Source organism: Galeopterus variegatus, unplaced genomic scaffold (assembly GCF_000696425.1).
Source record: "Galeopterus variegatus unplaced genomic scaffold, G_variegatus-3.0.2 Scaffold13828, whole genome shotgun sequence".
NCBI classification, from domain to species: domain Eukaryota; kingdom Metazoa; phylum Chordata; class Mammalia; order Dermoptera; family Cynocephalidae; genus Galeopterus; species Galeopterus variegatus.
Window position 1 is genome coordinate 1 of NW_007739939.1, and position 26,835 is coordinate 26,835.

The 26,835-nt window shown below is 39.6% G+C and overlaps 1 protein-coding gene across 1 annotated transcript in view; it reads right to left on the bottom strand.

The window, feature by feature from the left end:
• Positions 1-389: 389 nt before the first annotated feature.
• Positions 390-26,835, bottom strand: part of LOC103581741 (serine/threonine-protein kinase MAK) — a gene marked incomplete at its 3' end in the record, with an annotated part of 30,018 nt that continues 3,572 nt past the window's right edge. The window contains exons 2-8 of the mRNA XM_008563499.1: positions 24,235-24,289; positions 23,451-23,572; positions 19,528-19,647; positions 12,896-13,067; positions 10,946-11,113; positions 6,552-6,863; positions 390-562 (exon numbers count right to left, since the gene is read on the bottom strand). Of these exons, the coding sequence (XP_008561721.1) occupies positions 390-562; positions 6,552-6,863; positions 10,946-11,113; positions 12,896-13,067; positions 19,528-19,647; positions 23,451-23,572; positions 24,235-24,289 (1,122 nt within the window). The remainder of the gene's footprint in view (positions 563-6,551; positions 6,864-10,945; positions 11,114-12,895; positions 13,068-19,527; positions 19,648-23,450; positions 23,573-24,234; positions 24,290-26,835) is intronic.

Here is a 26,835-nt window from a genome sequence, read left to right on the forward strand (position 1 = left end):
AATTTAATATTAACACCATCAAAGGAAACTTTGTATACGGTGCTCTGCTTTCTGCAAATAGGCATGTGAATTTCAAATGGGAATATTAATGATGATAATTCACAAAAGCACCGTAAAAATTGAACAAGAACCTTCCATGCACACACACACAAACACACACGCACACGCACACACACACACACAACACTCATCTATCAACAATGAGAATCATTACTGTGAGAAGTCAGGATTCTTACCTTTTCACAGGTATGCATAAGATTTGGGTTTTGTAGAAGAAAACGTTAAGCTACCTTTTTGTCTTTTAAGGTCTACTTTCATCTATATTTAATGATTAATATAAAGATGATGCATGAGAAAAATGGTTTTTCCTGAAAAATTTGAAATCTTACCAAAATGGAGAATCTTTTTTCCTCTTTTCTTTGAAAACACCCATGCTTGGCTTCTTGGAATGGGAGGCTCCGAAATCACAGTCCTCAGACTCTTCCCAACTATCTCCAGACTTGAAGACTGTCTGACCCCAACGCCTCCTAGCACTTTTATGACCCAGTGTGCCATTTGGCTTCTGTGGTGAAAAATTAGTCGTTACAATCTTTAATCATGTGCTGAACACCTTTTATGCACAAGCTATTATATTAGAGGCTGAGTTGCCATTCTCAAGGAGCCTTCCATATACTTAAGGAGACAACGTATATACACAGTTAAAAGCGTTAACAAAAACAGGTAGTACATGCCAAAAATATAATAAGTGTTCAGAGGGAGGAAAGGTCTCTGTGAAATTGGGCTGGGGGAATTTGAATATTTACAATCTGAGTTGACTCATCTTTGATGTCAAGGATCCAGAAAACTGAGATCTGGCTGTGTCTCTTTGGGCAAGTGACTTAACTTCTCAAGCCTTAGTGTCCTTCTCCTTAAGTGGGGATAGCCTTAAGGAGGAGAACACTAAGGCTGGCACATGCCAGTGTCCCTCTCTCTTCCCTTTCCTAGAATGCAGATGTGACTCTCAAAGAGCTATAGTCATCTTGTGGCTACAGGCATGGAAGCCACCTGCTGAGGGTGGTGGAACCAGAAGACAGAGCAGCCTGGTTCCTGAGGAAGCTGGATGAGCTCTGGATTACCCACCACCTGACTTGTTGTTACCTGAGAAAACAACCCCTATTGTTTAAGCTACATTAGGCAGGTTTCTGGGATAAGCCACTGAACGTAATCCTGATGTACACAGAGAGGGAAACAGCAGGAATGACTTCAAAAGATTGAACCTGATTGTCTCAGAATGGTGATTCCTTATTAACAGAAATAAGGAATAAGGAAGAAGTCCTAGCGTGGGGCAGACAATGAATGGGATTTATACAAATGTATAGAGAGTGGTTCGGGAGCATATAAACTGAAAAACCCAAAAGACAATTTCAAGTTAGGGAACAAAGCTTGGAAGTAAAGTCAGCAAATACAACTATGCTGAGAACAAGAAAATGTGTACATGCAAAAAGAAAAGGAGGGAGGGAGGGAGGAAGGAGAGACATGCTAGGGCTGGCTGCTTAGCTCAGCTGGTTAGGGCACCGTGTAGTAACACCAAGGTCAAGGGTTCCGATCCCCATACCGGCCAGCTGCCCAAACAACAACAACAAAAGAATGGATATGCACCTGGTGGTGGATGACCACAAAAGTGGTATTTACCAACTGTTACCAACTGTTATACTATGATTTTCTTTGCCAGGGAGAACCATCTACAGACTGAAGAGAACAAAAAGATGTGAAGCTCCAGATCAGTAGACTTGATAAAAGGTTACACTTAGCTCAATTCAGGACACCTTTCGGCTGAATTGTATCTTAGGTACTGACTCTGGACAGCTGAACACTGTCAGTGATATCCAAGTAATGCTGCACGTCTGAGAAGACTGGAAAGGGGCAAATATAAATAATCTTCATAAAGTGGAAGGTGGATTTTTACAAACTCCACATGAATAAGTTTGGAATAGGATGAGGGCAAAGATTCTAAAATCAATTATTAAAGGGAAAAATATATGAGCACTAAGGGAAAAAAGTGGTGGATCATATAGGCTGCCATTTTTCATAAAGATCAACCAGTGAGTTCATTAGATGTAGTTTACATGGACTTCGGTCAAGTGGGTGACAGGATTTTTCATGATATCCTCATCAATGAAATGAAGTAATGGAAGGTCAGCAAATGTAGATCAGTACACAGTTCAATAATCTGACCAAGAGTACTGATTAATGGATCGGTATTTTAATCCAGAAAATGGTTCTAGCAGCCTGCCTAAAGGCTCACTGCTATTCTTTTCATCATGAAGACACAGGGGAAAAAAAACCAAACAACTAAATAAATCCATAGCTGGCAACAAGCTGGGCAGAATGGTTAAGCTGAGAAGAAAAAATAAGAATTCAAAAACAGAAATTTCAGAGGTAAAAGTGAGGTCTTGGAGCTTTTTGAATCCTAGAGATGAAATACACAAGTAGAGGTACAGAATATGTGATTTCGCAGAAGCATTTGTAAAAAAGCAGACTTCGAAATTTTAGTTGACAGAATGCTCAATTCCAGCTCTGAAACTTATTAGCTACATAAATATTTGGGGCCAGGTTACTGTGTACTTTAGAGAATGCACACGGGCCTAGCACAGGGCACGGCACTCAGCAGCTCAGTAAACACGAGAGTTAGCCTCCTTTTCTTCCCTCAGTACAAATCAACATCTGATATGTCTTCCAAGAAAAAAAAAAAATGTAAACCTTGGTGGCACCAGTGGACATATGGTTCTGAAGGGTTGGAGGTGATTCATCCTGCTTCCTACTCCACACCCATGGTCAGCCTCTAGTTCTGGCAGCCTCATTCTAAGTGGAAATCAGGGTTGTGAGGGGACCTAGGGGCTCCTTCATACACAGGAACTGAGGTTACACAGTCATCAGTGAACGATGCGCAGCAGGGCAGGGAACAGGGGACGTTTCTCTCAGAGAAAAGCGCAAGTAATATAGGTGCTATTTTCAAATATCTAAAAGGCCTCTGATAGAGTTTGGATGTGTTGGCCCCCCAAAACTCATGTGGAAATTTGATCCCCAATGTGACAGTGTTGCAAGCTGTTTGAGTCATGGGGATGGATCCCTCATGAATGGATTAATGCTTTCCCTAGGTGAGGAGATTAATGAGTGAGTTCTCACTCTATTAGTTCCCATGAGAGCTGGTTGTTTAAAAGACCCTGGCACCTCCTCTCTCTCTCTCTTGCTTCCTCTTGACATGTGATCTGCTTGTACCTGCTGGCTGTCTGCTGCTTTCTGCCATGAGTAGAAGCAGCCTGAGGCCCATGCCAGATGCAGCTGTTCCAGAATCGTAAGCCAAATAAACCTCTCTGCTTTATAAATTACCCAGTCTCAGGTATTTCTGTTATAAGCAACACAAATGGACCAATACAGAAAATTGGTACCGAGGAGTGGGGTGTTGCTATACAGATGCCTGAAAATGTGTATGTAGCTTTGGAACTGGATAATGGGCAAAGGTAGGAAGAGTTTGGAGGACTCAGAAGATGACAAAAAGATGAGGGAAAGTTTGGAACATTTTAGAGATTTGTTAAATGGTTGTGACCAAAATGCTGATAGAAATGTGGACAGTAAAGGCCATGCTGATGATGAGATCTCAGATAGAAATGAGGAACTTATTGGGAATTGGACAAAAGATCACCCTTGCTACACCATAGCAAGGAACCTGGCTGAATTGTGTCCATGCCCTTGGACTTTGTGGAAGGTGAGACTTAAGAGTTATGAACCAGAATGTTTGGCAGAAGAAATTTCCAAGCAGCAAAGCATTAAGGAAGCTGCAGTTACTTCTAACAGCCTACTCTGAGTTATGGTAGCAAAGGCATGATGTTAAGCCAGAATTTGAAAGAGAAGCAGAGTGTAAAGATTTGGAAAATTTGCAGCCTGGCCATGTGGTAGAGATGCAGAGAGTAGGAGAAAAATGCAAGGGTGAAACATATAAACTGGTTACTAAAGACATTGTCTTGGCAGTGAAGCAGCCAGATGCTAATAACCAGGACAATGTGAAAAAAGCCCTAAAGGCATTTGAGGAGTCTGGAAGGGTGCCCCACCCATCACAGGCCCTGAGGCCTAGAAGGACTGACTTGTCCCAGAGGACAGACCTGGGGTGCAGCTGCCCTTGGGAACCTGCTCCTTGCATCCCAACTGCTCTGGATGGAGCAGCCCTGCCTCAAGTGGCCCGAAGTGTGGTTCATGCAGCAGCTCTGGAGAGTAGAAGCCTGAAACCTCAGTGGCATCCATGTAGTGTAAAGTCTGCAGGCCAGCAGGACATGAGAGCAGTGGAGGTGTGGCAGCCTCCAACCAGATTTCAGAGGATGTATGGAAAAGCCCAGGGACCCAGGCAGAGACCTGCCGGGGGGCAGAGCCACCACAGAGGTCATCTACTAGAGCAATGAGGAGCAGGAAAGTGGGGTCAGAGCCCTCACAGAGAGGGAAATTTCCCCACCAGGGAAATGTCTAGTAGAGCCAAGGCAGCAGGACTTGGAAAAGCCCAGAACCCCAGGACCCCAGATCTGTAAGGCCACAGGCAACATGCAACACCTACCTGGAAAAACTTCAGATACCTCCACAGCTCAATGCACTGCACCTGGCAGAGCTGTGGGAGCAAGGGTGCCCAAGGCTTTGGGAGCCCGAGATGTCCCATTGTGCCCAGGATACAGGACTTGGAGTCAAAGAAGATTATTTTGGAGCTTTAAGATTTAATATCTGTCCTGCTGGGTTTCAGACTTGTTTGGGACCTGTTTCTCCTTTCTTTATGAGATAGGGAGACCCCCACTTTCATAACATATGCAACTCACTTCTGTGAAACTGCTTGCTGTGTGACAAGATAGATTAATTAAGTTTAAGTGGTGTTTGAATTGCTTAAAAAATGCTATTGTTTAAAATTCCCCCTTGGCTCTTTAGCCCTGCCTTGATAGAAGTTAAAAGCTAAATATTAGCCTGCACTTACTTAGAGAAGTTTGAATTTTGTTTAATGTTCCCCACCCAAGCTTCCCCTAAGCAATTAACAGGCTTGTTTCAGCTTCTGTTATCAGCTTGAGCTCGGCCTCCTCAAACCCCCTCCTCACACTAGGAGGGAATGTGTGTGATTATATGATAACTTAAAGTATGTAACTATATGATAACTTTAACTGTGTGACTAATGTAAAAATGTACCTTTTAAAAATCCCTCTAAACTTCAGTTCAGGGCTGCTCCCTTCCCAGACTTTTCTTGGAGGGACAGTCGCAGGCCAGCCAATAAAGACTGCCTTTTAAATTCTCAATTGGGTGTTCTGGTTCCTTTTCCATGTGGCAGCCTCGCAACATTTTGGCCTATTCCTCCCTCTTGGAATGGGAACGTGTACCCAATGTCTGTTCCACCATTGTATCTTGGCAGTAGATAAATTTGGTTTTGATTTTTACAGGTTCACAGCTGGAAGGAGTTTTGCCTTTGGTCTCAGATGAGTAGAAATAGCCTGAGGCCCATGCCAGATGCAGCTGTCTCAGAATCATAAGCCAAATAAACCTCTGTTCTTTATAAACTACCCAGTCTCAGGTACTTCTGTTATAGCAACACAAAATGGACTAATACAGCCTCCTTTCAAGAAGAGGGATCCCCTTTTTTAAAAAGTGATAGAAAACCAGATTTTAGCTCAGTATAAAGAAGAACTTTCTAATACTCAGAACTGTCCCAAAAATGAAGTAGATGCCTCAGGACCTTGGAGGTGGTTTAAAGATTCTGTGGACGATTCATTCATTCATTCAACAAATATTTATTGAGAATCTACCATGTGGCAGGCACCATTCTGGGTTCTAGGGCTATATTGATAAACAAAACAGATCTCTGACCTCTTGGAACTTGCATTCTTGTGGGAAGGGCTAGATAACAAACATAAGCAACAAGTAATTAATAGTATGTTAGTAATGTGGTTAGTGCTGCTGGGGGCAGGGGAACCTCACTTATGCTAGGATGGCAGGGGTGGTTGGGGACTGCATAAGGAATTAGATACATGGCTGTTTAAGATCTCTTTCAGTCCTAAAATGCCATAATGCAATTGGATTTAGGAGTGTACCCCCTGAGGGGACAGCTAAAATTATATGGCACTTGGTGAGCTGAACAAAAGAACTAGTAAGAAGTTCTATATGCCTGACACTTAAAACACCCATTCTGTTCATGTTCATTAGCATTTGAAAACAAGGTAAAATTACAGTTAAAATCCTTAAGATTTAGGATCAGTACTCTTGACTACTGATTCATTTCTTTCTTTGAATTCTTTTGCATCTATATAACTGTTAAGACAAGTCTGTACCATGTAAACTTTATTACTTTCATTCTGAAAGTTTTTCTTTTTATAAACCATATTAGAATTTTACATTATCTCATGTTGAGCTCCTACCAGAGGAAGAAGGAAGCAGGGGCTTTAACACAGAATAATCTTTTGTATTTTCCCCAACCCTATTAGGAATACCTCAAAAAGGAATCCTAATTGCATAGTCAAACTATTGCATTTAAAGTGTCATTGCTAGCTACTTACAGTTGGCATGTTTTTGACGATACTTGGAAATAGTGTTTGTGGTGGTTTCTGTTGACTCTGTTGCTTTGAAGGTTGCTGGACACTCACGTTCTGTGGTGGCTGAATGGACTGCAGCGGTTGGTGGCTGGTTTTTGGCTGGGGCTGTCCGACAGTCTGATCAGTTATGTCTGGCAGAGGCCTAGGTTCTAGTTCAACTAAAGATGGCTTCGGTTCTAATGGTTGCAGCTGTTTAGTTAAAGGCTGTTTCGATTCCAAATGATGCATGGAAGGGCCTAATACCTGACCAACTTGAAAATACGGGTGTTTCAGTGCCTATAAAAGCATAGAAATAACAACAAATGGAAAATGGTTCCACCTAAATTTATCACACATAAACTGTTATTATCTGGCACTAGACTAGGTAAATATCATTAGCTTACGTAAACTTCAAAGATTTAGGAAGCATCCACTTTTAGTGCCCTATGTGGTGACTTTAAAAAGATAACCAGAAAAAAAAAATGATTTGAGAAATAAATACCATTTAAAAAAATTAAAAAGTGCAAGCAGGAAGAGAACTCACTTGTAACTTTAACATCCAGGTGAAGCAACTGTTCTATTTATCTAAAGATTTTGTAGAAAAACAAAATCTAGCTTATTTAAATTGGCTGAATTTGATGTGATTAATGCATACTAAAATACTAGATGCTGATTATGGTTTAGAGTACATCCAAAGGCATTAAGGAGTGAGTTAAGAAAACCTTCTACATAGAATATTTAAAATGTTCAAATATAACTGTACACAAAATTCAGTTATTTTCAGCCTGAGTATAACCATATACCTGCCAGCAATGAAAAAAATTCTAAGAAAGGAGATTATAAACATGTATGTGTTAAAACTTATTCTATCAATACACTGTTAAAAAGAAGAAATTTATGGGAAGAAAATATAAAAATATTAATAAAAATTATCACTGTTTGAATTTTACCTAGATCAGTCATCCAGTTGCTTGCATGGGGCAGGGGATGGACCCTGGATGTCTGGGTGGCAGAGTCTAAAGCAGTGCTTCTCAACAGAGGGTGAGTTTGCCCCTTGGGAGACATTTGGCAATGTCTGGAGACATTTTTTATTGTAACGACAGGAATGGGGGCGCTGCTACTGGCATCTATCGGGTCAAGACCGAGAATGTTGCTCAATATCCTATAATGCACAGGACAGCCTCCAACAACAGAGTTATTTGGTCCAAAATGTCAATAGGGCCGAAACTGAGAAAATATCTGAGGCCTTCTGTGCAGCTCAGTTGTGGAAATATTTCCCTTATCAGCATCGTATACCTGGGTGAAGGAGGAAAGTTGCCAGTCCTGCTGCCTCTTGGCTCTTCTTTTTTTAGGGAGCGGAAGGAGGAAGGGGTCCTATAAGATACGAAGGAGGAGAGCTGACAGCCCTGCTGCCTCTTGGCTCTTCTTTTTTTAGGGAGCGGAAGGAGGAAGGGGTCCTATAAGATAGCCAAGCCCACTTTCCCTGCACCTCCTGCCCTCACCCGGTGGCCACCCATGTGCGAACACAGCCCTGGCCAACAGTGAACTAACTCCTTCGCAGATGTGTAAGGGCAATTTTCAACAGGACAGAAAGCAACTCTGTATTTTACGTGGTCCCTGAATCCTACTACTTAACCTCTATCCCTAATTAGGTCTCTCTGATTTTGACTAGATAGCAGGGCTGTGAAACAATGTTGTGCTGCATAAGAAAGTTAGTTAAGGGTTAGAGGAAGGGCAGGGAGGTATATTCCAGCAGAGGTACAAGGAGTCTTTCTTTTAAGATGTTCCCTACTGCAACCGATGTATAATTATATTAATATCATTAAGTGGGACATAACGGATATAGGTAATTTAAATACATCAGTACCTAGCACAGAGAAGGCACTCAAATTCTGAATTAAGTCACATTAATTAATTAGTATGTCAGTACTCCTAAATTAATAATGCAAATTTTGGAGCTGGAGCTTTTGTGAAGGTGTTTGTAATTTCAAGGCTTCATGTGTAACAATTCTTCCCCTTTAAGATACCAGCTACTATCCTTCAAGAAGAGGGGAATCTTTAAAATATAGTAACATTTACTTTTTCCTGTTCACTAAGAGAAGACGTGACCATTATAGAGAATAAAAAATGTATAGAAAGTTCTCAAGAAGAAAATAAGAATCATCTACAATCTCAACACCCACAGACAACCACTGCTAACATTTTAAATCTTTTTCTTTTCAGTATTTCTTCTCATCATATAACTTGTCTATTTTTCAAAATCCTATGTGTATAAACAGCACTTGAGCATGAGATTTCTCCCAAATTCTTTAAAAAGTTTTATTTTAAAAAAGTCATTGTTAATGGTAGCAGAATACTCTGAATTAAGAATGCACATAGTTTAAATTTGGAAACATTTAGATTAACTTTCTTTCTTTCTTTCTTTTTTTTTTTTTTGGTGGCTGGCCATATGGGGATCCAAACCCTTGACCCTGTGTTGTCAGCACATCATAGATTAACTTTCAGTGGGCAGTTTTCAATTGGAATTGAACAACTTTGGGCATGAAACTTTATCCAACTTTATGACTGTTTTTAAGATTCTTTATATATATTGTAAAGTTGCTTTCTCTTACTAAGAGAGATGAAAAATGGTATCACATTTTTATTTGCATTTTAAAATAGTAAACAAGGATTGAACATTTAAAAAATATTTTGGTAATTTGTATTTCTTTTCCTGTGATTTGTCTCATGCCCATTTTTCTTTTTATAATATATTTCAAAGGCATATGTTTATTACAAAAGTAATGAATATTTAGAAAAAAATAGAAAATACAGATAAGCATTTCAGTATTTTTATGTTTTTTAGGAGCTTATATTAAGGATACTAACACTGTCCTATTTGTTAAAAATAATTCTTGGTGTCTTGTGTTTCAACTATGAGATTTTATGTAAAGAAAACTTTTCATTCTTCAGTAATCAAATCTTCTGAGTTTTTGCTTTGTGATTTCTTCTATTACTTTTATACCTATTTCTTCTCACCGTGAGATCAAATGTACATGTATGTAGGGCTGGCCAGTTAGCTCAGTTGGTTAGAGTGTGGTGTTGATAACACCAAGGTCCAGGGTTTGATCCCTGCACCAGCAGCTGCCAAAAAAACAAAAAAAAGTGAAATATACACATATGCTTCCTTTTCAGTTTTAATGGTTTAGGTTTTTTTACACTTCATTATTTAATCCTTCTGTGATTTATCTGTAAAGTATAGTGAGAGGTAAGAACCTAAATACTTTTCCCCTAAGAGTTAATAAATCGTCTCATTATCACTCACTGAATAGTCCTCTCCCACTGCCCCATTTCTGAGGCCACGTTTACCTTGTACTGACCTATACATTCTGCAACGTTGAGCTATTTGTCAATTCTTATGCCAGTACTTTCACTTCACTGTTGTCATTATTATCACTTTACAAATTACTTTCAGGCCTGTCAGGGCAAGCTTTCTGCCCCTACCACTGTTCTCTAATTATTTATTCTTTTTTTTTTTTTGTCTTTTTTACTGACCGGTAACGGGATCGCAACCCTCGGTGTCACGCCCGCACCGTGCTCAGCCAGTGAGCGGGAACCGGTCTCCACATGGGATCCGAACCCTCGGTGGGAGCGCCGTCGCGCTCCCAAGCGGCGCACTCTCCAGTGCGCCACCGGGCTGGCCCTAATTATTTATTCTTGTTCAACCTGTCTTCCCCATTCTTTCCCATTTGTTCTTCCAAATGACCTTTAGAAAACATTTCTTCAAGTTAAATTTTAAAAAAGCAAAATGATTTTTTGGTAACTTTCACAGAGAATTTATATTTAAACGATAAGAATACAATAAAGGTTATTACCCCTTTTTAATTGAAGCCCCTTGCAGATATTGGCACGGTGGTTTAAAGACCATGAGACTTGGGATACATCTGCAGATGTTATCAGGTGCAGTCACAAAGGAACAAAGCCTGGGCATCACAATGCTGCCCTCCTGTGGGAGCCAGAGGCTGAACATTATTACTCCAAGTCTACGGAGGGATGATGCTAATACTGTCGTGTAAAGTGAACAAGAATCCCACCCCTGAAACTTAAGGAGAGCATAGAAAAGTCTACTGTGTTGAATGATTGAAGAGATCCTTTCTGCAACCCATGACAAGTTTCTTCCTAACTGGTCTGTCACATGGCTGAATTTTTATCATTGGAGATTGATTCCTTTCAGCCTTAACCTCATCTCATATTCATAGAAATTAATTCATTACGTACACTGCATGCCTTAGGGTTGCAGGGCTTAATTCTCTTGGTAAAACCCTGGCTTAGAATAGACTTTTATTGTGATATTGTAAAACCTCAAATTTAAAAAGGAATAACAGGAAGATTCATCTTACCTGGCTTGCTGTTGGTCGTTTCTTTGGATCCCAATTCAACATTTCAGTCATAAGCTGAATAGCTTCATTACTGGCATTGGGAATAAGAGTTTTCAAGTTTATAGGAACACACTGGGGAAAGCGGAAATTCATAGAGGATGCAAGCTGGTATCCTTCTGGCCAGTCGCTCTTTGTGAGGAATACGTGTGGACAGGGGGAGCAAAAAGAAAACAGTAATTTAGTAATTAAGATTTAAAAACATAGTAATAACATAAAAGTCATTCACATGCAAAAATTTCAATGTTGATTCATATCAATAAATGCAAGAATAAAATACCAGACCACATACTCAATTCACTGCTGCAAACAGTATGAAAAGAACATTGCTGGGCCGGCCCGGTGGCGCACTGCTACAGTGCGCCGCTTGGGAGCGCAGAGGCGCTCCCGCCGAGGGTTCGGATCCCACATACAGACTGGTTCCCGCTCATGGGCTAAGCGAGGTGCAGGCGCAGCACCGAGGTTTGCGATCCCGTTGCCGGACACGAAAAAAAAAAAAAAAAAGAACATTGCACTGAAAGTTAGGAAAAAATAAGAATGCACTTATATAAATTTCAAAATATTAAACTCTTGTCCAGTTTTGGATCTTGATAATGATAATGAGGGTAATGGTGGTGATACCTGGGTGACTTTGAACAAATGAGGACACATGCTTTACAATGAGGCTGATTATTACAAAGATTCTCATTATAAATTACATATCACATACAATGTTAAAAATTGCACACAGCCAGGAAATGACAGTTATGTTAAAGCTTTAATAGCTATGTTTGTCTGATGTCAACCAAAAGGCACATACTAACTTAATTAGAATACAGTCACAGTCAGGCACTGCATAACAATGTTTTGGTCAACAACAGACTGTATATACGACAGTGGTCCCACAGATTATAAAAGAGCTAAAAAATTCCCATTGCCTAGTGATGTTGTAGCCGTCATACTGTCTTAGCACAATGCATTATTCACACAGTAACAGGCTATCCCATATAGCTTAGGCGTGTAGTGGGCTATCGCACCTAGGTTTGTATAATCACACTCCGATGTTTGCACAATGATGAAATCGCCTAACGATGCATTTCTCAGAACGGATCCTGTTGTTAAGCAACACATGACTGTGTACATACTTACACTTATTAAGTACATCTCAGAAAGTAAGGTCTAGCTGAAATGTGATAGTTAATTGAAAAGTACTCAGTTCAAGAAATCGAATGTCCACAGCAGAGATGTATAAAAGGAAACAAGAAAAGGTTAAGAGAAACTAGAGCCCAGGGCATCAGGGTTAATGAGTTGATGTGGATGGACAGTCACAGCACAGGTGAGAAAAAGTAAGCAAGGCCATCTGTATAGTCATCAACCGGCCACCAGCCCAAAGCCACACTCTAAACATGGTATACAGAATTTTTCCTTAAATCTCAAGGAAAGGCAAGCACCTTTTTTCCTTCAGTCTGGTGGGATTCTTTCTTCTTGCAATCCTTATCCCATCCCATTAAAAAAATAAGTATTATAAGAAAACCATTAAAGTATAAGCCTATTTGAAAATGAAAATATGAGATATCTAGGCAAAAGTTATAAATAATCAAAAGTTATAAAATTTAAAGCAAAGTAGCAAGTCAGAAATAACCAAAAGTTGGGCCGGCCCGGTGGCGCACTGGATAGTGCGCCGCTTGGGAAGCGTGGCGGTGCTCCCGCCCGAGGGTTCGGATCCCACATACAGACCGGTTCCTGCTCACTGGCTGAGCGAGGCGCGGGAGCAACACCGAGGGTTGCAATCCCGTTGCCGGTCCCCGGTCCGGTACGGGGGCACCACTGAGGGTTGCAATCCGTTGCCGGACACGGAAAAAGACAAAAGACCAAAAAAAAAAAAAAAAAAGAAATAACCAAAAGTTATAACAACTTAGGGACAAGAGTACTTACTTTTTTGGGAGTCCCTAAAACTTGGCAAATTTTAAAGATCTCATCAACCTCACTTGTCCCTGGGAAAAGTGGTCTTAACGTGTACAGTTCAGCCATTATACTTCCGACAGCCCACACATCAATGGGAGAGCTATAAACTGAAGATCTCAGTAAAACTTCAGGAGCACGATACCTGTGAAAATAGAAAACAAAACAAGAAAGGCTACCTTCATTGTAATTTCAACGGTTGATGGGCAGTAGGACTCAGATTGGTTATGCATGTCAACCAAGGAGCAGACTGAGTGCCTTCTGTGGGTCAGGGATTTGGGGTCAACTGGACACGACAGATGTTCCCTGACCACAAACAATGGGGCTGTAGACAAATGTAAATGAAATGTCCAGGTAGCCTAAGATAGGAACTCAAATGAGTAAGTACGCAAATAAGGGCTATTTGATATATTCAAGAAATATGAGAGGAAAAACCATGTCAGAAAGCACTATGTCCAGGGGCCGGCCCGGTGGCGCACTGCTACAGTGCGCCGCTAGGGGGTGCGGCGGCGCTCCCGCCGAGGGTTCGGATCCCACATACAGACCGGCCGTTCACTGGCTGAGCGATGTGTGGGCGCAGCACCGAGGGTTGCGATCCTGTTGCCGGTCCCGGTCCGGTACGGGCGCGACACTGAGGGTTGCGATCCGTTGCTGGTCACGAAAAAAGACAAAAAGGAAAAAAAAAAAAAAAGAAAGCACTATGTCCAGCATACATTCACATGAAGGATAGATAACAAAAGATTATCCTTGAGTAGTGGATGTTTTTCTTTTTATCAGCTTGAAAGGGCTTAGACCCTCAATTAACTCCTCTCCATAGACAATATCTTTGAGAAAAATACCCTCTTATAAAAAGAGCAAAGGTACCTGGTAAGCCCAACCCAGTATCTGCTAAATGGAAGATATTCTCAATTCTATTTCTTTCATATTGAAACCACTAATCTACTTTCTTTTTTTTTTTTTTCCTTTTTGTCTTTTTTCGTGACTGTCAACGGATCGCAACCCTCAGTGTCGCGCCTGTACCGGACCGGGACCGGCAACGAGATCGCAACCCTCGGTGTTGCGCCCGCACCTCGCTCAGCCAGTGAGCGGCCGGTCTGTATGTGGGATCCGAACCCTTGGCGGGAGCGCCGCCACGCTTCCCAAGCAGCGCACTGTAGCAGTGCGCCACCGGGCCGGCCCCTCTACTTTCTGTCTTTATAGATTTGCCTACTCTGCACATTTCATATCAACGGGATCATAAACTATCTGGTTCTTGTGACTGGCTTTTTTCACTTAGCATAGTGTTTTTGAGGTTCCTCCACGTTGTAGTGTGTATCAATACTTCATCTTTTTATTGCAGAATAATATTCCATTATATGTATATATCACATTTATGTATCCATTCATCAGTGATGAACATTTGGGTTGTTTCTACTTTGGAGCAGGTATGAGTAATACTGCTATGAACATTCATGTACAAGTTTTTACATGGACATGTGTTTGCATTTCTTGGCCATATACCTAGGTATGGACTTGCTGGGTCACACGGATCGACTCTGCCTCACCACTGAGGAACTGCCAGACTGTTTTGCAAAGCAGCTGCACCACTTTACATTCCTACCAGCAGTGTGTTATGGTTCTGATTTCTCCACATGCTCACCAACACTTCTTACTATCTGTTTTGACAAATATTTGTACAGACAGAATTGTATTGAATGTTTTGCCAAGTTTAGATGCTGAAACATTAAGTCTCAATTTCATTCCATTTCAGGATAGAATCCAAATTTATACAATTAAAAACAAAATCTCCTTCAAAAGAATCTTCCTGAGAGAGATTTTCCAAATCTAATAGTACATTTAAAAAAAATAAAACTAGTATACTGTTTGAGCTCTTATTTGTTTAATTCCTCCCTTGCTCTTGTAGGGATAAATATAATTGTCTGTTTGCAAACTGTTTTCAATTGCTGCAATTCGCTATAAGCTTCAAGGGCATAGGGTTTTGGGTACACCCTGTATCAAAGATTCTGACTGAAGATTTCTGAGTGATTTGGAACAAAATAGAACCAAAATGTAAAGGACTTGTTTACAAAGCTAGATGCCACTGTACATCACTTAAACTGATTTACAAAGTAATTCTTCAAAGGCAATGGCAGACAGCAAAGAGAGAAAGCACATCCTGCTCTGCTCAAGTTTTTTTTGGTTGTCAACATCAGTGTCAACATAAAAATTTTGTAGTTCAGTTACTCTGCCTCTGTACATGTGTGTGTGATTTGTAAATTCTGCCAAATTGTATTTTGATTGGTGGGACAGCATATCAATGGATGCAGTTATAGAATAGATGTGTATCATAACCAACCCAAGTACATTTCTGCTTTCTTGTCTACATCTTAATTTAGTAAGAACACTGGTTTTATGATGCTGCTTCCCTAAAATTTGTATTTGTATTATCACTGCAGAAACAATACTTCTATTTTCTTTTTTTTTTTTTTTCCTTTTTGTCTTTTTTCGTGTCCAGCAACGGATCGCAACCATCTTAATTTAGTAAGAACACTGGTTTTATGATGCTGCTTCCCTAAAATTTATCTTAATTTAGTAAGAACACTGGTTTTATGATGCTGCTTCCCTAAAATTTATCTTAATTTAGTAAGAACACTGGTTTTATGATGCTGCTTCCCTAAAATTTATCTTAATTTAGTAAGAACACTGGTTTTATGATGCTGCTTCCCTAAAATTTGGATCCGAACCCTCGGCGGGAGCGCCACTGCGCTCCCAAGCGGCGCACTGTAGCAGTGCGCCACCGGGCCGGCCAATACTTCTATTTTCAATGCTGAACTTTTTAACTGAACTTTTAAAATTACAGTAGCATTTGCAGTAATGTCAGACATTTCACCTTTCACAGAATGAATGTCCAAAAGCTTTACTTTGATTCTATGAATTGTGATGAAAAATCGGACCATTATGAGGAACAAGGTAAGTGATTTTTCCTTTGAAGCATTTGAAGGTACTCATTTAAGACTGGCATCGTTTAATTGTGAAGTTCTTCCTTGCTAAAGCAGCCTATATATTCACAGCCAATCACTTTACTTTTCATACCTGCATAAGCAAACTGGAGTCAAAAAAGAGTGAAATTAATTTAGAAGAAGAGTCCTTTGACCTAAATGGAAAGCAATGCCTCCTACAGGCAACTCATCTGCCGTAAACTCATCTTTGAAGCTGCACTTGTTACTGGTTGTCTTTGCACAGTCTTCTTAAAGTAACTACTCACTGTTGAAATCGATGCTGGTACTGCTTGGAGAGACTTGTGAGTTCTGGTTTTCACCAGGCCAGTGACTATGGCCTTTGTGGTAGATGGCAAATGCCCACAAATGTTGTGTGTAAGTTCACCAACAATTATTTTTTCACTAAATATGCACTTCTGTTTTTTGGAGGTCACTGTTGATAAAAGGTTATTGCAAAATAATTTTTCAAGAAAGCATTATCAAATATATTTGTTTTCTAGGGTTGCTGTAACAAAGTACCACAAACTGAGTGGCTTAAAACAACAAATTTATTCTCTTGCAGTTCTGGAGGGCACAAGTCTGAAGTCAAGGTGTCAGCAGGGCCATGCTCTCTCTGAAGGCTCTGGGGAGAATCTGTTCCAGGCCTCTCTCCTAGTTTCTGGTCTTGCTGGTAATCTTTGGTGTTTGTTCCTTGGCTTGTAGACAGATCACCCTGTCCTCACATTGCTTTCTCCCTGGGTGTCCTCGCGTCTGTCTCTATGTCCTTCTTATAAGGACACCAGTGTTACTGGATTAGGGCCCATCCTATTCTAGTGTGACCTCAGCTTAACTTAATTACATCTGCAAAGACCCTATTTCCAAATAAGGTCACATCTACAGGTACTGGGGTTAGGATTTCAATGTATCTTTTGGGAGGACACGCCAAACAATAAAATAGCTGTAGATTTATCCTACATAATAATCACTGTAGAAAGAATATTCAGACTACTTTCCATATGCCCTACAAGCATGGTCTGAGCTTCCGCCCACTTCCTGTGCACCTCACCTATGACTTCCTATGTTTCCCATGAGCCCACCAGTTGGCATCTTGAAGGCTCTTGCTAAGCCATAGCACAGTGGCTGGTATGCCACGTGACTGGCAGCGGAAGCAGATCAAACACAGATGGTCCCTGACTTAGGATTTTTCAACTTTACGATGGTGCAAAAGCGATGCACATTCAGTAGAAACCATACTTTAGTACAGTATTCAATAAAGTACCTGAAGTATTCAGTATTTTACCATAAAATAGGCTTTGTGGTCAATGATTTTGCCCAACTGTAGGCTAATGTAAGTGTTCTGAGCATGTTTAAGGTAGGCTAAGCTAACCTACAAGGGTGCTTCAAAAATTCCATGGAAAAGTGGCATTAGAAGATAATATGAATCTTTCCATAACTTTTTGAACTACCCTCTTATGATGTTCACTAGGTTGGGTGTATTAAATACATTTTGGGTTTATGATACTTTCAGCTTGCGATGGTGTTACATCCTGAGAAACCCATTGTAAGTCATGCAGTGTGTATACTTCTGCCAACATCCAGACTGGAAGAGTTAGCCGAGGACCACTTCTGTCTAACACATTCTGTCACACTGCTTCAGGAAAGGATTGGATAAAGTGAGATGGGAAACTGCTGGCCATCTCTCATATTTAGTCATGTGTTAAGGTGTGAATTTGGTTCACTGTTCACGAGTCTCTAACACTACCAGATAAGACCACGGAGGACGTGGGAAACAGACAGTGGTACTCTATCTGACCCCTCCTGGCTCATTTTAATGAAACTATTGATAACAGGCATCAGCTGAGACTGTCCTGGGCAAACTGGAACGTATGGTCACTCTGTGGAGGCTCAGGCCTCAGACCGCTCCTCTTTGCTAACTGTACTCATTCCCTTGATGAGCTCATCTAATCTCGTGATTTCCAACACTGATGGCTCCTAAGTCTACCTCTCCAGCCTGGCTCTCTCCCCTGAACTCCAGATCACATATGCAGCCGTCTACTTTGACATCTCCCTTTGGTTCTCATAACCAAAACAGAACGGTGCTTTTTCTCTGAGAGCTCCAGCACATTCCCCATCTCAACCAGCAGTGACTCCATCCTTCTAGCTGCTCAGGACAAAAACCTTGGAGTCTTTGACTCCTTTCTCTTATCTCCACATCTGATTCATCAGGAAATATACCCAGAACCCCACATTTCTCACCATCTCCATGGCCAGCAGGTCCAAGTCACTATCACTTCCTGCCCGAATTACTGTAATAGCCTCCAATCTGCTCTCCTTCTGCTTCTTTCCTTGATCCTCTAAAATCTTTCAACGCAGCAGCCAGAGGGATGTTTCTAAAATGTCAGATCATGGCTCACCTCTCCTCACAACCCTCCAGGGGCTCCCCAGTTTGCTCAGATTCAAAAGCCACAGTCCTTACGATGACCTACAAGGCCCTACACAATCTGGCCACCCCACAAACTCTCTGACCTTGTTTCCTACTACTGCCCCCCCTCCATTCTGCTCCTTGTAGATTCACTCGGGATGCGCTCCTGTCTTAGGGCCTTTACACTTAGCATGTGCTCTGCCTGAAAAGGTCCTGCTTGCCCCAGCCTCTCCTCGAGGGCTATTCTCAGTGAGATCCTCATTAAAATTGCAACATTCCCTTTCCCTCCCCATTTCCCCCACCTCCCTGTCCCCTTCTTTTCCATGTTTTATTTTTCTCCATAATAATGTATCACTATTTGATATACATATATTCTTAACTTGTTTTATTGGAATATTATATATACAGAAAAATGCATACATCATGAGAGTACAGCTTGATGAATTTTCGCAAATAGAACACACCCATGGACCCAGCACCCAGATGAAGAAAGTGCGTATTATCAGCATCCCAGAAGGCCCTCATATGCTTCTGCAGTCATTACCCCTCAACGTTACCCTGTAGAACTGCTATCCTGACTTTTAACAGCATAGATTAGTTTTCTCCATTTTTGCACTTTACATGAATGGAAGCTTCAGTATATGCTTTTTCTGTCTGACCTCTTGCTCTCAACTTTATCTTGTGATATTCAGCCCCACTGCCGCATTTACCTGTAGATTGTTCAATCTCACTGCTGTAAAGCATTCCACTGGGTGAATATACCATGCTACTGCCCATGGGCACCTGGGTAGTTTGCAGTTTGGGACTTATTATATGCCTTTTGATGAATATGTATATGTCTTTCTGTTGGTGACTCATAACACTTTAAATTTCATTTGGTATTGCCTGTCATGTAAGCAGCATTAGGCAGAGATTGTTCTCTTCCGTTTTGTTCACTGCTATTTTCCTAGTGCTCAAAATAATGTTTGGCACATAGTAGGTGTTCAATAAATATTTATTGAATGAACGAACGAATAAGTGAAATTCTTTTTACTTCTCATTTTATTGACCAGAATAGTAATAAATCAATACTCCTTTTTCTCTAAATAATACAAAATTCATTTCTATATTTTGTTTTAAATATTCAATATGAAACCTCCAGAAAGACATTTAACAATCCATTGTAGGAAAACTACAACCTCTGTTGTACAAGTTATGCCTCAGGAGAATTGCATAAAACTACTCACCATCTTGTAGATACATAATCAGTATATGGTGGCTGTGACCTTAATTCTCTTGCAAGCCCAAAATCAGCAATTTTCACAAGTTCTGGACCCATACAAAGCAAGTTTTCTGGTTTCATATCCCTATGAAAAAAGCCTTGGTAATATAGAAGGGGAAAACATAATAAATCATTGTGTTTAAACATAGCTCTGTTTGAATTATGGACAAAATATCACTGAGCCTATCATAATTAAAAACAATAATCTTTTAAAAAACATGTTTATTATTTAGGAAGACATGGGATGTGGGGATCCTGCTTTCCACATGATTTGGCAAGAAAGTTCATACGTTGCATAAGATTATTTAAAATAACTACTCATTTAACATGTATTTTTATTTGTGAATCCAGTAGGTCTAGGCACTGGGCTAGATACTGCCACATTATGAGTATCTCCACTAATATGCATGACAACCTAAGGAGATATTGTTGTCACTGTTGTATGACAGATAAGGAGACTGAGGCCAGAGAGAAGTAGCCTAATTAATGCCTGAGGAGCACCGCCTAATCAGGCTTAAGTCAGTGCGGCTGCTCTCACTACCGTTCCGTCACATCGTAGTTTAACAAGAGTCCTGAGTGTAATAACTTGTTTGAAGAGTCCATTAGACAAAAGTGGAACTTCACACATCTTAACTAATTTCTCCATTTAAAATTATTTTATTTAACAATTCAGTTCTCTCTGGTGGCTAAGGCATTGAAAAAATCTATAATTATAATGCTTATGTTACTAATTCAATATATAAAATAAATGGTTAGTGACCGAAGCTAACAGGCAGCCCAAAGAAAGTTAGGAAGAAAACCTAGGAAAAAGAAAAACATTGAAGCCCCCCCTTGCAAATCAGATTTGTTTATAAGGGAGCCTTTTTCTAAGGGTGCATACTAGTTGTACACAGATGGCTTGGATTCTAATGGCCTGGTGAAATGAGAGAATTAAGAAAGGTCATTGGTTGTAGGTGATCGTCTTGAGAGGGTTTTCATGTAGCCATTGCGCTAGGAAGACTTTCTAAGCCTAGACGTTTTTAATCACTTCGGAGCCAGCGTGAGCTCTACATTTGTGACATCTGCAACAGTTTTGTACTCAAGAGTTTATCTGGTACTTCTTACTCAAAACAGCTGTTAAGACTGCTAACTTCCAAGAAAAATATATTGCACATTCGTAATGTGAAGACTGGAAATGTGGTGGTAGAGCTAAGTGACAATAATCCATTAAATCTTAGAAAACTAAACCGATTACATATTTGTGCAGTTGAGGTTTTCCCCATCCCTAATATACATAAATTGGTATAGTTCATCCTATTTTAAACAAAATATTAGTCTCATTTTTTGATCACTATTATTTGAAAACACCTATTTTCTCAAATTATTATACCTGAGATGCTTATCAACTGTTAAGAAGAATAATTTGGCTACTGCAAAAATGTCTATTATTCTTGGAGCCTGGTTTCCTAACTCTGTAGTCACCATACAGTCAGCTCTAGATTATTCATATGTTGTTACTTCTAGCCACAATTTTTCAATCCCAAAATAACTTCCTCTTTCAACCCCATATGCTTAATTTGGCTACTGCAAAAATGTCTATTATTCTTGGAGCCTGGTTTCCTAACTCTAGTCACCATACAGTCAGCTCTAGATTATTCATATATTGTTACTTCTAGCCACAATTTTTCAATCCCAAAATAACTTCCTCTTTCAACCCCATATGCTTTGAAAGTTGCTGATGTCCAAGGCATAAAAGTCAATTTTATTACTAGCTTCTTCCAAAAGTCAAAGAATTCATGATGCTTTTGATTATCCACATCACACCTGCTTCGTTAGCATAAATCAACCCAGGCAAATATCAAGAGTTACCATGCTGACCAGAGTTTAAGATGAATTGAAGATCAAGAATCCATCATCAATAGTTAAAATAGCATATATCTTTTTCCCCCATGTAATTAATAAATTACTGACTTTTACCAATGCATTGTAGTATATTACCATGGGTTTTAGACTTTTTAAAGACCCCATAGTTTATACAGTTCAAAAAAATTGGGGATTCAGGAATTTCTTAAAATGCTTATATGGAATTCTTAGAATTCTGCATAGCATTTTTAGAAGATGAATTATTTCCTGTAGCAGTTCAAAGAGAAAGGAGAAAAGAAAACATAAAATATAGAATGAGATGTGACAGGAGACTGGCGGCGATGTCTGAGTGCCTGCGTCTGGCATGCAGCAATGGTATCGCACAAATTTTTCTAACTTAATTGGCGTACTGTAGCAGTGCGCCACCGGGCTGGCCCTCATCTTATATATTTTAAAGTGCAAAAATTACTATTAGAAGATGAAAAGTTAAGATTATCCATAATCCCCACTACCTGATTGAGAAACTTTTGATTTTTCATTATTCTAATTCAGTCCTAGTCTACCTGCAAGCATAACTTTTATATTAGGTATCAATGTTACATAAATATGATTTTGATTTGTTTTTTTCCCACTTATAAGAATTTTCCTAATCCTTACAATTATTACCTTCTAACGCTGCATAATTCCATCAATATTATACACTATAATTACCAGCTTATTCTCCCATTGATATTTATTTTAAATAGTCAAAGAGATAAGTGAAGCTTAGTATAGCCATTTAACAGAATATAATATTTATAGTAACTAAAAAGACTATCAGCATAAAAAATATTTGTAAGTGAGTGAATCAAATACAAAATTTTATTACCACTAAAATTACACCTAAGTGAAAAGCATGCATGCCTATATACGAGCGCTAGAAAAGACTCTAGAAAAATAAAAACTGATTTGAGGGGTAGAAATTTACTTTTATTTTAACTGATATTAATGTTATAATGATGTCACCTGAGAACATGTCAAACATTTAATTAAAGAAAAATTCACTTGCTATCCTTACACCTAGACAGTATATGTATGTGTGTATGTATGTGTATATGAAAAACACAGAGAGAAATCAACATCACTACATTGGAAAATTATTTCTAAGTATCTCCAAGTCTTTTGTTGAACAACTCTTGCTTTATTTTTATTTATTTATTTATTTATTTTTTCCTTTTTTTGTCTTTTTTCGTGACCGGCAATGGATCACAACCCTCAGTGTCGCGCCCGTACCGGACCGGGACCGGCAACGGGATCGCAACCCTCGGTGTTGCACCCGCACCCCGCTCAGCCAGCGAGCGGCTGGGCTGTATGTGGGATCCGAACCCTTGGCGGGAGCGCCGCCGTGCTCCCAAGCGGTGCACTGTAGCAGTGCGCCACCAGGCCGGCCCCAACTCTTGCTTTAAAAGCGGCCAAAATGGAATTTAATCTCTCAGATGTGACCAGAACAATAATCACCAGGACATTATCTCCCCAAGCCCATGGCAGAAGACCGAAGCTCTCCCTTTAGAGATTCTGTACATAGGTTTAAAAATTAAAATTAGAATATCTCCTTGGGATTGGTAACACATTAAGTTTTATCACTCACTTATGAATTCTAATAAATGCGTTTATTAGATCCTTTCTTGAAAGCTACTAAGTTTCTTTTGCCATTCTTTCATTACCTTTTCACAAGATGCTTGGAAGAGCAATGAAGATAATTTTCTCACTGGCACCCAAGGCCAGCTTTATTGCTGAGTATTGAGCTATAGGGCAATTTTTATTTTAAAAAGTATAAATGGATAGTATGTGTGTTTATATGAAATATGAGTATTACTTTGATTTTTAAGAAATTATAACAAAAGTGGTGGCTATGTCATAGCCGGTTCTTCTTCAGTGTTAAGAAAAGAGAACGAATTAATTTAAATCTATCTCTTAAGTGATAAATCTGTATACAGCAAAGTATGACACATCGAAAAGATCCGAAGAACTCATGGAGGAAATTAGTTTTTTAGAATAAAGACATACCTGTCTTTCATTAATTGATAGAGGTTTTCTTTCATATATTCAAATATAAAATAAAGATGGTCATTTTCTCTGATAACTTCTTTCAGTTTAATCACATTGGCATGATTAAGTTTCTTCAGAGACTGCAAAACAACAAAGCATTGAAATTTTTAAAGAAAAATTTTAGAAGTTGGTCAAATCTCATCAATGCTAAGTATGATAAGTACCTTAAATAATTTTCCATTTCTTCTGGATTCATTAACAAATTACATTTTAATATCTACATAATCTAAAAACATCTTAGAACATCTATTGAAAGCAAGCAGTAATTGTTTTAAGTAAAGAATGTTAAGTGCAAAAATAAACCAAGTCAGCAATAGCTACAGAACATTTCAACCTGTCGCTTCTTCTCTCGGTCTGTGAGATAGGTCTAACTTTTGTCTGACTTAACCATGTGAAATTCCATAAAAGCCTCCAAAAGTTTACACAAGTCATACAACATAAAATATTTTAAAAGTGACATGTAGCAATTAAAAAAATTCTTTCCTTTGATAATATGAATTAAAATGCTCTTTTAAAAGTGAGAGTAAACTTTCAAATATGAGGGTATAATTATTTTCTGTTCTCCACTAACATCAGAACAAGAAGAAATGAGAAATTACTTTAGGAAGATAAAGGAAAAATATAAACACAGGTATCTTTGGAATGCTTCCCACAGAGAACAGAATCATCTCCCTGGCTACAGTCCTCAGGTGTGAGGTAGAGTTAAGGCCTTTTCAGGTTCTGTTCATCTTTAGTATTTTACCTTAACTTCTCTCAAGTTCATACATTCGTCCCAAGAGTAGAACTTTCTCTTCATCCTGAAATAAATAAGGTCAAGTTTAGTGTACAGGAACTGAGGATTTGAAGATACAAATCACACTGGTGGCTTTCTTACTTTATCTATTATTGGTTCCCTTTGAGCAAACTATGAAAAAGAAAAACCAAATACGCCCTAGTGTTTTCATTTAGTATTGTAATCTCCTATTGAGTGTTCTAGAAGGTCCTTAGAAAGCTTAGAGGTAGGATAATTCTTATAATGCAGAGCCTCTATGAGGGTGTACTACACAGGTAAGGAAACGAATAAACATTTGGCAGCTCAACATAACGCTCAAGAGCATGGGCTGCAAAAATCAGCCTGGATTCAAATCCTTGTCCAGCTGCCCACTGATTGTATGACCTTGGACAAGTACCCTAATGGCCTCTCTGTGTTTCAAATTCCTCAGCTAGCCATAAAGTAGAAACTACTGCATAAGAAAAGCTTATTGTAAACCGCTTAGCTCAGCACTCAGTACATGTTCTTATTTTTACCAGCATCTCTGATCAACTATAATAAGACATGAAGGCAACGCAGCTATTATTTCTAAAATACACTTAGTGAATCAGAATTTCATTTGTAGTCACTCAGGTACTAGAAATTTATGAAGAAGCTTGATGAAATTGAGGGTTTACTGGCTTACCAAAGGCTATTTTTCAGTGCTATAGATTTATAAAATTCTTGCTAAAATGAAAAAGGTAAATCTAGCACAATGATGAATTTAAAATAAAATAGAGGTCAATGCAAATAAAGCTATACAAGTAGTATAATGAAATGATCACATCCATCCAAAACTGTACATACGATCTGCTATGATTCTTAAAAAGTAATTTCAGAATTTAAAAAGTATCCAAGCTTTTAGAAGCCAGACAAAAATATATTCAAGTAGCTTTTCACAATTCAGTAATTGAAACTTTTAGCCTACTTAAAATTTGTACTCTCTTCACCAATACTTACTAATGTGCTACTTTCCAGAAATTACCACTTCTCACCAATACTTCCCTAAGGTGAGGTATGTATCTATTTGCAAAAAACACAGAGATTTCCTTACAAAATAGTTATCTCAAAGACAAACCAATTTCCTAGAATAACTTTAAAAAGGCCTTTTGGGTTGCTAGCCATCTTCTTTTATTAATTCATCCAACATCAGCTACATGTCACGGCAATGAACAGATCAGATATGGTCACCGTGGTGCTCATCTAACAGAGGAAGTAGACTTTAGATTGGTTAATACAAAACAGATGGACAAATTAGTTATAAGGACACTAAGCTAGAATAACAAGGGGATCTTTTAAAGACTTAATGGACAATCCTTTCGATAAGGCAGCATTTCAGCTGAGACCTGAAAGATAGAAAGTGCCTGCAGCATGTGAAGACAGAAAAAGGTTTCAAGGCAGACAGAAACAGCTAGAAAGACCTGGCTGGTCAGAGGAAATGAAAGGCCACTTCAGGCTGATCCTTATTTCTTTAATACCCTAAACTAATTTGCATGGCTATACCCAACTACTCGTCGTAAGAAAATGATAGTTCCATTTCCAGTCACCTTTCTTGCTCTGCTTTTTCTCCATAGCATTTACCACCTTCTACCATGCTATATACTTATTTTTTAGTTTGGTCCTTCTCCCCTCCCCCCACACATAAGCTCCTTGAAGACACTTCCATAAGCCTAGACCAGTTTTTGGCACATGGTAGGTGCCCATTAAATATCTGCGTGGATTTTTATATCCACAGGTGGGCTTATGAGGACCTGCCACCCACATGGCAGACTCAGAAATGGAATTGCCAAGGGCTTAACAAATATTTAACTTAATGAGGTGAGGGAATCTTACTACCACCCTCTAATGAGTTGTATGTTACGGCTTTTTTTAAAATGGCAAAAGGTTTCTTACGTACATTAAAGTTTTCCAAAGGAAATTTTCAAAAAGGAACCTTTTACTTTGTCCGTCATCGCAGTGTTCTTCCAGCTTCTAACCACTCAGGCTCCGACTCACCCTAGAGTCCTGACTGCATTTCTAGACGGCTCCACAGCCTAGCCCACTGCTCGCTGAACTATGTCCACACTTTCTTTCCCGTGCTCACACTCTCAAGTCACACCCGCACGTCCAGCAGCTGCCAGCTGCCACCCCCTGGCTTCTGGGTGACCGCGCTGTGCTGGCGCTCGGCCTCTTGTCCGTTCCACGCCTCCACGTCACTCTTCACTGAGCACGTCTAGTCCCAACAGCCCCCAGCCCCGACACCTGACTCCTGGTTCTTCTGCTCAAAATGCTTCTAGAATAAAAAATACCACCTTCCACATAATCTATGTCCCTTCATGGGGACATGTTTACTGTCCACTTTGAACGTTAAGGATGGGCGGCTCTTCATCTGCCACATCCCTACATGGAATTTATGTTTAATTTGGGGGCTAAAGTATGGATGGATTTAAGGTGTTGTCCGAAGTGTTACACCTAGAACATTCGGGCCGACACTGGGAATGCCTAACAGTTCATACCGCCGAGCATAAGATGAGGGTCCTGACTGGATACAATGGGATGCGAGTTGTGTTGGTA